Consider the following 14,369-nt stretch of genomic DNA (forward strand, 5'->3'; position numbering starts at 1 on the left):
TGGGGCCCCCTGCGATCTCCTGTACGGAGCCCCGACAGCCCGCGGGAAGGGGCGTGTCGACCTCCGCACGAGGAGGCGGCCGACACGCCCCCTCAATACAACTCTATGGCAGAGCCGAAGCGCTGCCTTCGGCAATCTCCGGCTCTGCCATAGAGATGTATTGAGGGGGCGTCGGCCGCCTCCTCGTGCGGGGGTCGACACCCGCTATCTGGGCCGAGAGCAGGGGCCCCGTACAGAGAGATCGTAGGGGGCCCCAGCGGTCGGACCCCCCGCGATCTCAAACTTATCCCCTATCCTTAGGATAGGGGATAAGTTTTTCACCACTGGACTACCCCTTTAATGTATGTCTATGAGCCGACCGGAGTGAACCGCAGCCTCCGGTCAGCTGCTTTTTTGGCCGTATGCGGTTTCCCGACTGCAGGCAAAAACGTAGTCGACCACGTTTTTGCCTGCGGTCGGGAAACAGCATACGGCCAAAAAAGCAGCCGACCGGAGGCTGCGGTTCACTCCGGTCGGCTCATAGACATACATTAAAGGGGTAGTCCAGTGGTGAAAAACTTATCCCCTATCCTAAGGATTAACTACGGTTCCCCTATACGGCTGAGTGCGGGCGCCACGATTAAGCCCAGCCGTATACGGGAACCGTAGTTCAAATCGTAGTGTGAACCCAGCCTTAGGCTGGGTTCACACTACATTTTTCAACTACGGTTCCCGCATACGTTTTCTATCAAAAAACGTATGGGAAAAAGTAAACTGTATGCATTTTTAAACAGTATACTGTTTTTAAAAGTGCATACAGTTTCTTCTGTTTTTATTTTTTTTTTAAACATAAGTTTTTGAAAATTCTGTCCATTTTTAATGGGAGGGGTCTTTGGTGGGGACTTTAGGATGCAAATGCGCATGTGCAAAGAAAAAACGCATACGGTTTTGCCGTATGGAACCGTATACATGTGCGTTTCCCATTGATGTCCATGTTAAAAAAAAAAAAAAAGGTATGCAGTTGCAATATGGTTTTAAAACTGGAGTCAAAACCGTGGTTGAACACGGTTTGGAGTACTGTTAAAAACCGTATTGCAAGCAAACCGTACGCAACCGTATGCATCAGGGTGTATACGGTTTGCAGTGCTTTGCCTATGTATACCGTTTTCAATACCGTTCCATACGTTTTCACTAATGAAAACGTATGCGGGAACCGTAGTTGAAAAACGTAATGTGAACCCAGCCTTATAACTTGTCTTCGCAGGGGGTCTCAGGAGTGGGACCTGGTGCGATCTAGACTTCTGACATGTCCGGCATACATGTTAGTTTTTTTTTTTTTTTTTTTTTTTTTTTTTTAAAGACCATAATGCTTCATGGCTGGTTGAAGCCAAGAATCCCTAATTCATGAGATAGATGTGAGTTCCAGAGGTGAGACCCACATCTATAAGACGTTTATGGCATATCCTGTGGGTATTCCATAAATCTTGGAGATAGGAATACCCCTGTTAGAATGGTACCCATGACATTTCTGGAAATAGTGTTTAAAGGGGTTTTCTGGGAACTTTTTTGATTGCCTATATAGATGAAGGGGTCTCAGTACTTTTGCTTCCTCTTCGTTATTAACACTGACACAGCACCATGAATATATACAGTTGTGACTTAACCTAGTATGTACCTCAGTCGTATACTCTATCACATATTGTCAGCCTATCCTAAGCATTAGTATTATCAGCAATTACTTGTTTAATGCTCTTTTTGTCAAGCAGAAGTGTTAAACCTAAATGGTTTCTTTGACCTAGATGCGTCCCAAAAGGTCAAATCAAGGAAAGAAGACATCTGAGCCTTCCTCCCAGAAGAAGGAGCAAGAAGAACAGCCCCCCAGCAAAAGAAAACGAGATCCAGACCCTAGTTTGGAAAAAGCCCCCCGAAAATCTTGTAGGAAGAAAAATGTTTCACAAGCCTCACAGGATGCACCAGGGTGCAGCAAAGGTAATTCTGTCCGATGCTGGGATCATACGGCTCTATGAATGCAAGAAAGCTAAAACATGTTCAATTATTGTCCAGTTTTGCCAAAATTCAGGTTATCTAATGTGTATTGCTTGCCACATGGAAGCATAGAAATGTGCATGTGAAACTAGGTTTATACTTGCATCAGAGCATCATTCGGGGTGCTCCATTGTAAATTCAGTTTATTCTGCAAACATTCATTTTTTTGTTGGGCCATATCCTGCAAAATAAATGGTACCAGAGGGTTACAATGGGATTTCTCATGGTCCATTGGTGCCCATTATTCTACAGACCACCTGACTCTGTTTTTGGTATCAAACGGAGTCCAGACGCAAGGGTGAACCCAGCATAAGACAAAAAGTGGTTTCTTAGGGGCCACTTTGTTCTACTACATGCAATACAAATGATTGTCTGAAGGTTACTTCTAAATCTTCTTTTCCATAATTATGAATGCTAAAACAGCTAATGTTGACACTGCAGGGTTACAAGATGAGAAGAAATACCAGAAACCACGAGACAGAGAGACTAGCATTGTGCATTACTTGTACCGGAGCACACTTGGTGGGAATGTTAGAGCAAAGGTAAGTTTCACGTGGATCTGTATGCTCTCCATTAATGTATTGTATATACTAGAGTATAAGCCGAGTTTTTCAGCACGATTTTTCGTGCTGAAAACGCCCCCCCCCCCCCCCCCCCCCCCCCCGGCTTATACTCGAGTGAACTCTCCGCCTGTCAATCCCTTCATCAGTGGTCTTCAACCTGCGGACCTCCAGATGTTGCAAAAGGGTGAGTAAGGGTGAGCTGGTCCGGGCCATCTATGCTGCAGGGACCGTCCGGTGGGGATGGTTAGTCGTTTCGGGCTGTCCATTTTCACCGGTGGGGGGGGGGGCCTCTTCTCCGCGCTTTGGGCCCGGCCCCGGAGTAGTGACGTTGCCTTGACGACGACGCACAGGGACGTTCATGCACAACGTCCCTGTGCGGCGGCGTCAAGGCAACGTCACTAGTCCGGGCCCGAAGTGCGGAGAAGAGGGCCCCCCGGTGAAAATGGACAGCCCGCAACGACTAACCATCCCCACTGGACGGTCCCTGCAGCATAGATGGCCCGGACAAGCTCGCCCTTCATTCCAACCAAGGGGAGGTGAGTACAAAACAAAAGGGGGGGGCGCTGGATGATGACTAAGTCCGCAGTGGTCTTCAACCTGCGGACCTCCAGAGGTTTCAAAACTACAACACCCAGCATGCCCGAACAGCCGATGGCTGTCCGGGCATGCTGGGAGTTGTAGTTTTGCAACATCTGGAGGTCCGCAGTTTGAAGACCAGTGATGAAGGGATCGACAGGTGGTGATGACGGGGGTCTGGATGATTATATGGGGGATGATGTATATCCCACCCTAGGCTTATAGTCAATAACTTTTCCTGGGTTTTTGGGGTAAAATTAGGGGCCTCGACTTATATTCGGGTCGGCTTATACTTGAGTATATACGGTATGTATTGCATCCATCCTGCAGATGTGTTAGTAGGACTGTCTCTCTTCTCAGTACCTGCAGACTCCATTCCTGCGGTCCTTGGCATCATATATTCTGTATCGAACCAACAGTCCTTTTGACCGGAGAGTTACCACACTAGAATGGCATCCAACTCACCCCAAAACTGTGGCTGTTGGCTCAAAAGGTGGAGACATTATTTTATGGGATTATGAGGAGCTAAATAACACCATGATCCCTGGGGTAAGTGTGGCGGAGCAGTGCTGCTGCAGTGACAGTGCTGGGGAGTAGATGCTTTTTCATCAGCTTTAACCTGTCTTGTAGATCGGAGCCGGAGGCTGCATTACAGGGATGAAATTTGATCCGGTTAATCCCAATCAGCTGTATACATCATCGGTCGCAGGCAGCACCATCCTGCAGGACTTAACTGGAAGGACTGTACAGATATTTACCAACACTGAAGACTGGGCGTAAGAACCAATTTTAATCATTAACACAGAACTTGGATCTAGGGTTTTAATAAAATGGGGAATTTAAAGAGGGCCTGTGGCCCACCGAAACGTATTGAATAGTTAACATCATGTGATAGCTGTGATCATGGTGCTGTTAAAAGTTTCATTCCCCCACCCATTCCTAACTTGTTAGTTATTTTCTGCCTGTCTGACTTTGAGATGGGAAAGCCTGGAAAACCCAAAAATTGTTTTTGTTTTTCCAATAGGCGTTTTTTTTTTCTGTAAATTTGAAAAACGAGGAGTAAGTAATATCTGGGAGATTCATCAAGACCTGTGCTGAGGAAAAGTTGACTAGTTGCCCATAGCAACCAATAAGATTGTTGCTTTTTTCCCCCAGAGGCATTTTTATTAAAATAAAATAAAATGATTGGTTGCTATTGGCAACTGGTCGATTCCCCCACCCCCCCTGACCCACACAAGTTTTGATGAATCTCCCCCTATGTTCTTTTATAATGATAAATAATGTTTATAACCTGGTTTTCAAACTATACTACATTTAATCCTGCAGGAAAAACGGTTTCCGTTTAGTTTGGTTGTGGCTCCATCTTGTTGGTATTACAGTAGTTCTGTCCTGTCAGATCGGCCTTTTTTTCGGGCGTTTTTTTTTTTGTGCCACTGCCTGTCATTAGCAGTCAATGCCGAAACTCACCGCCTGTGAAACGAACACCGCTTTGCTTGCTTCATAAACATTTAATGATCCAGGTTGTACATGTAGAGGTAGGGGTTAAAGGGGTACTCCGCCCTAGACATCTTATCCCCTATCCCCTAGGGGATAAGATGTCTGATCGCGGGGGTCCCGCCGCTAGGGACCCCCGCAATCTGTCCTGCAGCCCCCCGAGTCATTACTGCACATAGCTAAGTTTGCTCCGTGCATGATGACTCACGATACAGGGGCCGGAGTATCGTGACTTCACCGCTCTGCCCCCTTAATGACTCGGGGGGGGGGGGGGCTGCAGGAGAGATTGCGTGGGTCCCCAGCAGTGGGACCCCTGCAATCAGACATCTTATCCCCTATCCAACCTATCCAATTGTATGGATAAAATAAGATGTCTAGGGCGGAGTACCCCTTTAAGGAAGTAGCGTTTTTTCCATTTTTGTGTTCTCATTCTTTTCTTCCATTTTAGTAGCTATAACTCTTTCAATTTTCTACCTACATGGCCATACATGGCTTGTTTTATGTGAGACCAATTATACTTTGTAATGACATCCCTCATTAAGTGATTTTTTTATTATTATTCTTAGTATGTGGTACTGCAGTCTGGATGTCTCTGCCAGCCAACAGTGTGTGGTAACTGGAGATAACGTGGGCAATGTGGTGCTGCTGGAGACATGTGGAAAAGAGGTAGGTTTAGATTGTTGAACAAAGGGGTTTTCCTGGCCAAGTTGACTGATGGCTTCTCCTCAGAATAGACCATCAATAGCTGATTGGTGGGCTGCTGACCCCAACTACCCTACCAATTAGCTGTTCTGTAGAGGCACAACACCCAGAAGCCAAAAGCATTGGCTGTAGTTGCCACCCCAGATTACTGCAGCTCTGCTCCCATTTACTTCAGTGGGATCTGAGCTACAGTAACCCCCATGGCCACTACACGATGTATGAAGCTGAGGTTTCTGGTTTGTACACTGTTTACAACAGCTGATCAGCGAGCTTGACAATTGTCCGCACCCTGCCGATCAGTTATTTATGACCTATTAAGAGGATAGGCCATCCATCAACTTTTTTCCTAGAAAATATCTTTGATTAGTATTTATTGTATATTTTAAAAGGATTATAACCTTTATTTATTTTTTACCAAGATCTTTAAAATGAGGCTACACAAGAAAAAAGTGACACATGTGGAATTTAACCCTCGGTGTGACTGGCTCTTGGCCACTGCCTCCGTGGATCAAACAGTTAAACTCTGGGACCTGAGGAGCATCAAGGATAAGTCCAGTTGCCTGTACACATTGCCCCATGCCCGTGGGGTTAACTCTGGTAATGTTTCATCTCCCTCCTCTCCTTTCTTCATATTTATACCTCAATTTATAGAGCTCTATCTAGTTCACTGTATGTAAAGCTGTGTGTTTTGCATTGCTGCAGCTTACTTTAGTCCTTGGGATGGAGCCAAGCTTCTCACAACTGACCAGCACAGTGAGATCCGCGTTTATTCTGCATATGATTGGTCCAAGCCACAGCGCATTATTCCACATCCACACCGCCAGTTCCAGCACCTGACTGCCATAAAGGTTTGTTGTGGCTTTGTTATTGATTACGTAGACACATAGGCCCTTTTCTTACTAATATACATATATTTATAATTTTATTTATTTTTTATCTTGTGCAGGCTACATGGCATCCCCGATACGACCTAATTGTTGCCGGACGATACCCAGACCCTCAGTTCCCAGGCTACACGGCAGATGAGTTGCGCACAGTAGATGTGTTTGATGGGCAGAATGGTAACATAGTGTGTCAGCTATATGACCCATATGCATCTGGGATTGTCTCGGTGAGCCATTGTTCTCCTATGTCTAGAGTACTATAATCTACTAATAATATGCTGTTTTGGGGGCTGCTGAGTTTGTTGTATATTTTACCAAATACAGTAAAAGTCCTTTTTAACCCCTTAACGATGTGTGCAAGAGCTGAGCTTGCTTCATAGCTGGTGAGTAGCGGCTGTAATCAGCAGCCAGAACTCGCAGCTCATGCTGAATGTCCACTATATGCTGGTAGATGCGTGATCAACATTAGTGGCAGCACATATCTAAAGCAGTGGTCTCCAACCTGCAGACCTCCAGATGGTGCAAAACTAGAACTCCCAGCATGCCCGGACAGCCAACGGCTGTCCGGGCATGCTGGGAGTTCTAGTTTTGCAACATCTGGAGGTCCGCAGTTTGAAGACCGCTGATCTAAAGGATCAGAATTGCATGTACCGGTGTGTTCAGAGAACTCACTGATTTCTTCCCCCCCACTAGTGAGATGGTGGCAATGGGTTATAAAGGATGCCGGAGGATCGCTGCTCACCTCTGTGTTGCTGATCCTGAATCACCTTATGTAGACTCTCTTAGGAAGGCTAAACAAGTAGATCACAGATAACTCTGATCAATGCTATGAAATAACATTGTTCAGTGTTAGCAATTGAAATGTTGCATGGAATGAGGACTAAAAATGGTGAATAAAAAAGTGTATGTTTAGAAATATAACTAAGCCTCTTCCCTAATAAATACTCCCCTTAAGGGGTTAATGTGTACCTGCACTTTCATGCAAAAAAATATTAAACTGCCCCAATATGCTCCTACTACCAACCGGAAGGTTAACAATGCAATCTTACAATCTGTTTTGTTTTTTTCTAGTGCTCTGTACATAGTGCGGCGCTATGTGTAGTCCTTAGAGAATCAGGGGTGTACACTGCCTTGCTAGATTTCCAGCAATATACTTCCTGGGCTTTCTGTACCCACATTTCTTGAGTAGCCTCCTCCCCACCCCCCTTTCCTGTGTCCAGCAATGAGACATTAGAACGCATAAAAGAACATGGTAAATTTTGCAATTTACCTGCATTAAAGAAATTGTGACATTTCGCTTCGGTAGTAGTTCTGTAGTTCTGTTCACCGCAACACAGATCTTTGTTGTCCCCTCTGTTCTTGTTGAACCATAGCCAGAGGCCCTTTACTGTACTGTGGGTGGGCCTGCAACCTGAATGCCTGAGCCTGAATGAATTACATTGCCTCTAGTTACGTTTCAATATTGTGAAAGCACTGAGCCAAAAAAAGCTGAAGTGGATGGCTATTTGCTACTGCGCATTTACTGGTTCCTCCATGTAAAACCCCAAAAGTTTTTGGCACAGCCACATTATCACAGCCTCTCAGTACAGTCCCATGATTCTGTGATGCGGCTGTATTCATTCAGTGAAGGAGAAGAGATAAACGAAGAAGCCCTTCATTCCCTGGCTCTGGCTAATGTTCATCATGAACAAAGAGGGTGTCAAGGTGAAAAGGACTACAATACTTCAGATTTCTAACCACAATCCAGCACCTATCTAATCTCATTGATGTGCATTAAAATATTGTTACATTATAAAGTTTTTGAAAAATACAGCATAATATATAATCATTTATTTATTTATTTATAGCTCAACAAGTTCAATCCTATGGGAGACCTATTGGCATCAGGAATGGGTAAGCCTTCTGTCACACAGATTTTTAATGTTTTTATATTGTCTTAATTTTTTTATTTAATTTTTTTTACCATCATACAGATACCTCCTTAAATGGAAAAACATTTTATCCCCTATCCAAAGGATTGGGTATAAGATGTCTGATCGTGTACGGCCCGCTGCTCAGACCCCCCCCCCCCCCCCCCCCCGCGATCTCCCTGCAGCACCCGCATTCTATGCGGGTGCTGAATCTGAAACCTCAAGGTTTCCGGGACTGGGGACATGACGTCACGCCATGCCCCCTCCATTTATGTATATGGGAGGGGGCGTGACAGCCGTCACGCCCCCTCCCATATACATGAATGGAGGGGGTGTGGCGTGACGTCATGTCCCCAGTCCCGGAAACTCGGAGGTTTCCGAAACTGGAGATTCAGGGAGATCGCGGGGGGGGGGGGGGTCTCAGTAGCGGCCCCCCCAAGCGATCAGACCTCTTATCCTCTATCCTTTTGGATAGCAGATAAAATGTTTTTTCCCGGAAATACCCCTTTATTTTGAAGTAAAAGTTAAAGCAACTTGTCCTTGCAGTGCAGACTAAATAACAATTTTCCTGGTATAAAATGTTAATCTCGCTGGTGCCTAATGCAAATGATTGACCGGGAGTCATCATCCATGCAGTAGCCATGTATCCTGAGTCACAGAGCCTGTGCTGTATCTGCACAGAAAAGCTCTCACCTCTCCTCCTGTTATGTGATTAACCGCCCATGCAGCACAAGCAAAGGGGACTGTCAATTGCAGAGCTTGTGACAGGTTCCCCTTTAGGGTACATTCACACTTACGCAGATTTGATGACAGGATTTTCTGCTGCAGATTTCAATGTAAACTAAATGACTGAGCACAGCTTCTAATCTGCAGTTACAAATCCTGCGCATCAAATCTGCGCAGGATCCTGTATGTGTGACCGTACCCTTAAAAGGTTATATGGACACAACTAAACGCTTTTTTATTTTTGCATTGTACTTAGTATGGTACAAAAAATACCAATGTTTTCTCCATAGGTCTTCATAAAACACTTTGCTCAGAGAGAAGATTTCGTGACTGCTCTGAGTCCAGCCCTTATCTCTCCTCTCCAGAACAAACTCTTAAACCTGCTTTATGACCAAAGTAACTATTACCATAAATCTGCTTAGTAGATCATTCAGGAGAGGAGAAATAAGGGCTGGTAACACACCTGTAAGGCCGCAGAATCCTACCTCTGGGACCCCCTTCAATCTCCAGAATGGGACCAACTCTCTCCATTGAGCGCTCTAACTCCCAACTTCCGAGACGTACTCATCTCTGTGCATAAACATAGAAGAAGGATCGCACTCACCAGGAATTCAATCTTTATTGTCACCAGTACACAAGGCGAAAACATAAGTGGAGGCGGGGAGGACAGGAGCTCCTGTCCTCCCCGCCTCCACTTATGTTTTCGCCTTGTGTACTGGTGACAGAATAAAGAGTTGAATTCCTGGTGAGTGCGATCCTTCTTCTATGTTTATGCATGAACTTTCTTTTTCCTGTTTATGGAGACGCACCGCTACAGGCAACCCTCTAGCTAGCCCCGCAGCCCCCTTGGATGCTATTAGTGCCAGTAGCCTTTAATTCTGGTAGTGCCGGATCCGTGTTCTTCTTACATTGAATGTACTCATCTCTGTAGTGACAGCCTGCTAAGCCAATCACTGGACACCGGAGTGTTTTACCTCAGCCGGTGATTGGCTGAGTGGGCTGTCACTGATTTATTACCTATCCTGTGGATAAGGTATACGTTTTTAATAGTAGAATTACCCCCTTTTAGGCATGAATTGGTCCAGTGCTGCAGGGGTTAAAAGGTTATTTTGGCAAGTACATGTTACTCCTTGTCTATAACTACATGGAAAATTGTATATATTTTACTATACAAGTCTTCAGTGGGTTCAGCATTTGTTCGGACTCATTATAACTAGTGAGCCACATGCTAGTTTTGTATCATTTACACAAAGAAACCTTCATAATTGTGATTTCATTTTTCATGTTTTTTTCAGGTTTTAACATCTTGATCTGGAGCCGAGAGATCCTTCTCATGATGAAGCAGAAGGAGATGATAAAAGCTTTGAAAGATAAGGGGATTCCAGTGGGGAGGAAACAAGAATCCACAAGGGGTCCTTCTCAGAAAGACAAGACTAAAACTTCACAGTCAGTGAAGATTCTAGTGAAGGACAAAACACGAGGCAAAATGAAAGAGAAATGAGCCTGAGAAACCTTGACATAACCTCTACAGCTTGTCTGACTGCTGTAACCAAACTCCACGAGTGCCTTATCACACTGGTTGTAATAGGCAGAGTATGTTTGGTTACATCAGGTGCTACTCCAAACTGCCAAGATGGCCTCTCCCTCACCAGCCACCCAGTTGGCAGCAGACAGAAGGTCACAGTAGCATCTCAAAGAAAGATCAAGCATCGTTTGTGATCAATGTTAAACGACCAGTAGTGAAAATGAATGATTATGGCAGCTAGTGTTTAGGCACTTGTATGTATGGAGCTGGCTCTCAGTTGCACAGTCATATCTGTGATCTGTAGCCTAACTGTTTCCTTCCTGGTAAGAAATGGATCATGGACAGCAAATATAGCTGTGTGAATATGACCTGGCGTGTGATGGAAGCTGCATTCCTGTAGGGCCTTAAATAGTTAGTTTTTTCTGTGGCTCTTTGTATGGGAAAAACTCCAAACGTGACCAAGGAATGCCCTCCACACCTATAGAGGTTTAAGAGTAAAAATTTGTAGTTGTTAGGTCCTCTGTCGACATACTACAGTTTTCTGATGTGAACATTGCCTAAATGATAAATGGGTATGAATGGTATCACCGTTATGTGGGTAAAGTATGATGCAGTAAATATTTACACACAAATTCTACAGCAGTGTTCCACATCCTATGTCTGTTTAGAAACAACAATTTTAGTAGTGTCCATCCACAGAATAAAACACACGAGACTTGCTGGAATGGCTGCTGGTGTGTTGGCAAAGCTGGGAGCAAATCACCAACTTCCACCTATCCCTCTGGCTTGCCTATAATTTAGTCTAAAATGTGATTTTATGGCATGTAGGCTCGAGCTACACTACAGCTGGTTGACTTTAGGGTACATTCACACGGATAAAAATGCTGATATCTGCATCCAGAACCCCACCCGTGTTGCCTTCAATTGAAGCTGGAAAAGCATGCTGAAAAGATGTGGCATGTAACTTTTCAGCACAGTAAAGCGATGAAGCTCCCATCTGAAGTCAATGGCGGCTTCAAGGCCGGCCACTCTGTGCTGCCTGTGGCTCCAAGAGAGCTGCAGCGAATCACAAAAATGCATGCTTGTACCCGATCAAGCTGCAGCCCAGTATTTCTGGTAAGAGATGGGGAAAAGCAAAAAATGTTTTTTGGTTTTGTAGAAATGAACTGAGCCATTATATATATTCACTTTGATTTGCTTTCACTAGTTGATGATATATAATATTGCTCAGGATTCTCTGGGAATCAGGTAGGTATTCTTCTGTATCCTGAATGTTGATGTCTTTGTCTGAAGAAACCTCTTTTGTTAGGTTTGTTTTACTACTTGGGGTCAGTTTTTTTTTTTTTTCTGTTTGAAATCTGCCATAAGTAAGGACTAGAACATTTTGATGTGTTTCCCTGTAAAAGTATTGGCACACTACGGTGAGAGCCGAGTCCTGGCACAGCAGAACTGCAGCAGACAGAGACCCGACAGCTATAAAACTTACCGGCATTGGATTAAGAGAGATGTAGTGTGAGCTTGTCAATCTATAGCACCATTTACCTTGGCTATGGTTCCCAAATCAATCCAATTTTTTCTAGACATGGGACATAATCCAGGGAGTTCCCCATTGAAGACATGGAGCCAGCACTCTATACTATTTGCTGTCATCCACAATATTTAGTGTGTTTCAGTTGCCATGCCAACCATGGTGCACATTAATTGGCCCGCTTGCCCCCTTTTTTTAACCTGTAATTATAGTTGGAGTTCTTCATATTTTTGTACTTTTTCTTTGCCACTCCAGAGTTGGCACTAAATCACGTGGTTGTCATAAGTCTGTTTTAGGTTCAGACTGTTAAACTGACAGTGGGGTCTTTGTCCTCTCCCTGGTATTCAGACTTGAAATATTTTATGTATGTATATATAATGTCTACTCGTTGATCCACACTGCGGGTGTTTGGCGTTGCAACGTGCCCTCATTTACACAGATATCTTTATCCGTGCAATAACATAGGAAATTTGTTATGCAATGGATGGGTACACATAGCCATATATATATATAATTTTTTATAAATAGCTTAGAAGACTTCTTCCCAGTAAAGTCTATAAAGACTGTTCATTTATGCCTGTCTGTGTGTAGTCAGTGTTTTTGAGCTTAATGCTTAAATAATATCATATAAGGTTGTCGGCAGAAAAAAAAACCTCAGTCCATATGTAAATATTAATAGTTCCCAATATTTGTTACGAAGTTTAATTCTAGGCAAAAAAAATGGAAGATTCAGCCATTAGCCGGACTTGGCCTCAAGGTTTGATTTATCTTAACAGAGCCGCATAGGAGATTTGCTTTCTATTACACTGCAGCCTGATCTTGATATGGCAGTAGAACTGAGCAATGATATATTCTGAGAAATGACATTTCTGCAATAACTCCTTCTCCACGTGACTACAGATACTGTGCCCATTACATGTATAGGTAGCATGGTCATCAATACAGGATGTCACTAACAGCTGCTGCTGAGGAGGAATCATGGCATGGAGCAAGAGGAAAAGGCCAAGCAGCAAGGGCCAAAGGACTTTGGGGGAGATTTATCATGTGGCTGTGAATAGGAATGTTTTTTATTTTAATTTTTTTTGTGATTTTTACTGTATTGCACTATATTCATCAAAGGCGCAAGTCACCTCAGAATATCCTAATATACTTTTATAATGCTATTTCACAAATGCTCAGTTACCTGTAAAAGCAAACATTTCTGTGCTCAACCTAGTATGAGTTTTTTTTTTAGTTTTTTTTCTTTCGGGAAGTTTACACCCTTTTTGCTTTTGTCTGAAAGGTGCACATGGTAAATATCTATCATTGCAATGTTAGAAATGAGTCCCCAGATTTCACAATAAGATTTTGTTAAAACTTCTAAATTAAAAGGTGAAAAACTGCAAAAATGTTGCTCCAATTTACAGCCACAAAGCAGCCAGGAATGCAATGATAAATGGTTTTGTGATGACTGGCTCATGACTTTACCGCTCCCCAGGACTTTTCTGCTGTGGCAGTACCAGTTATCAGGATTTACGCACTTGAATATGGGTAAAAAATACAGGCCGGCTATGTAAATATTGTATGCTTGTTGAAATAAACAGGACTTGTTTTTATTTTTTTACAGTTTGTGTTTTTTTTGGTTTGTTTGCTTTATAGCCATGAGATTTTTTTTTTTTTTTCTTTTCAGTAGTGTGTCCTGGGAAACTGTACGGAAGCGTTCAAACTGGGCACTTAAAGCTGAATCTCCGCTCGCGGAATTCAGCGAGCGGAGATTGTCAGCCACCACCAAAATTCTTCGGTAGGACCACGCAGCCCTTCGCCATCACCATTGACCGCTATGCAGTGCTCGCGGACTTTCAGCGGCTGAATTGTCCGCTGCTGAAATTGCTCAGTGTGAACGGGTCTCGCAGAAGACCCGTTTACACTGATGTTAAAGTTCATCGTGCAAAATTCTGCAGGAAATATGTAGTGTGAACGCACTCTAAGGGTACGTTCCCACACGGCGTATTTTGCTGCGTATTTGGTGCTGCGTATTTTCCTACCCATTGACTTCAACAGAGAAAATAAAATACGCAGCAGCAAATACGCCGTGTGGGAATGTACCTTAAATGTTACTAGTGAAAGTAGAATAGATGCCCACCTGACAAATTTTAGTCTGCCTGAATACAAGTAAGGCTTTCAGCTGTTAGGCTGCAAAAAACTTTGTATCCCCCTTTACAGCTTGCAGTTACCTGATTTGGGGAGGGTGCTGATGCAGCAAGGGAAATGGGATATTACATATGAACCAAAGCAGTGAATATTCCAGAACATCTCATAGTGACTACTGGCAACTGAGGGAAGTCCTGAGTTGGAAGCCTTCACCCCCTGATTTGGCTGTATGCTACGCAACCAAGTTTTTCCAATAATAAAACAGCACAGATGAACCAGTTCATCTGTGCCGTTTTATTATTGGAA

The 14,369-nt window shown here is 43.8% G+C and overlaps 1 protein-coding gene across 4 annotated transcripts in view; it reads left to right on the forward strand.

The window, feature by feature from the left end:
• Nucleotides 1-13,520, forward strand: part of DDB2 (damage specific DNA binding protein 2) — a 45,511-nt gene extending 31,991 nt beyond the window's left edge. For all 4 annotated transcript variants that reach the window (XM_056526476.1, XM_056526475.1, XM_056526477.1 and 1 more), the window contains exons 2-11: nt 1,779-1,968; nt 2,467-2,567; nt 3,525-3,713; nt 3,795-3,940; nt 5,225-5,324; nt 5,780-5,957; nt 6,063-6,208; nt 6,307-6,471; nt 8,092-8,137; nt 10,176-13,520. In XM_056526476.1, the coding sequence (XP_056382451.1) occupies nt 1,779-1,968; nt 2,467-2,567; nt 3,525-3,713; nt 3,795-3,940; nt 5,225-5,324; nt 5,780-5,957; nt 6,063-6,208; nt 6,307-6,471; nt 8,092-8,137; nt 10,176-10,381 (1,467 nt within the window). In that variant the 3' untranslated portion in view covers nt 10,382-13,520. The remainder of the gene's footprint in view (nt 1-1,778; nt 1,969-2,466; nt 2,568-3,524; nt 3,714-3,794; nt 3,941-5,224; nt 5,325-5,779; nt 5,958-6,062; nt 6,209-6,306; nt 6,472-8,091; nt 8,138-10,175) is intronic.
• Nucleotides 13,521-14,369: the final 849 nt, after the last annotated feature.

Source organism: Hyla sarda, chromosome 6 (genome assembly GCF_029499605.1).
Source record: "Hyla sarda isolate aHylSar1 chromosome 6, aHylSar1.hap1, whole genome shotgun sequence".
Classification (NCBI taxonomy): Eukaryota; Metazoa; Chordata; class Amphibia; order Anura; family Hylidae; genus Hyla; species Hyla sarda.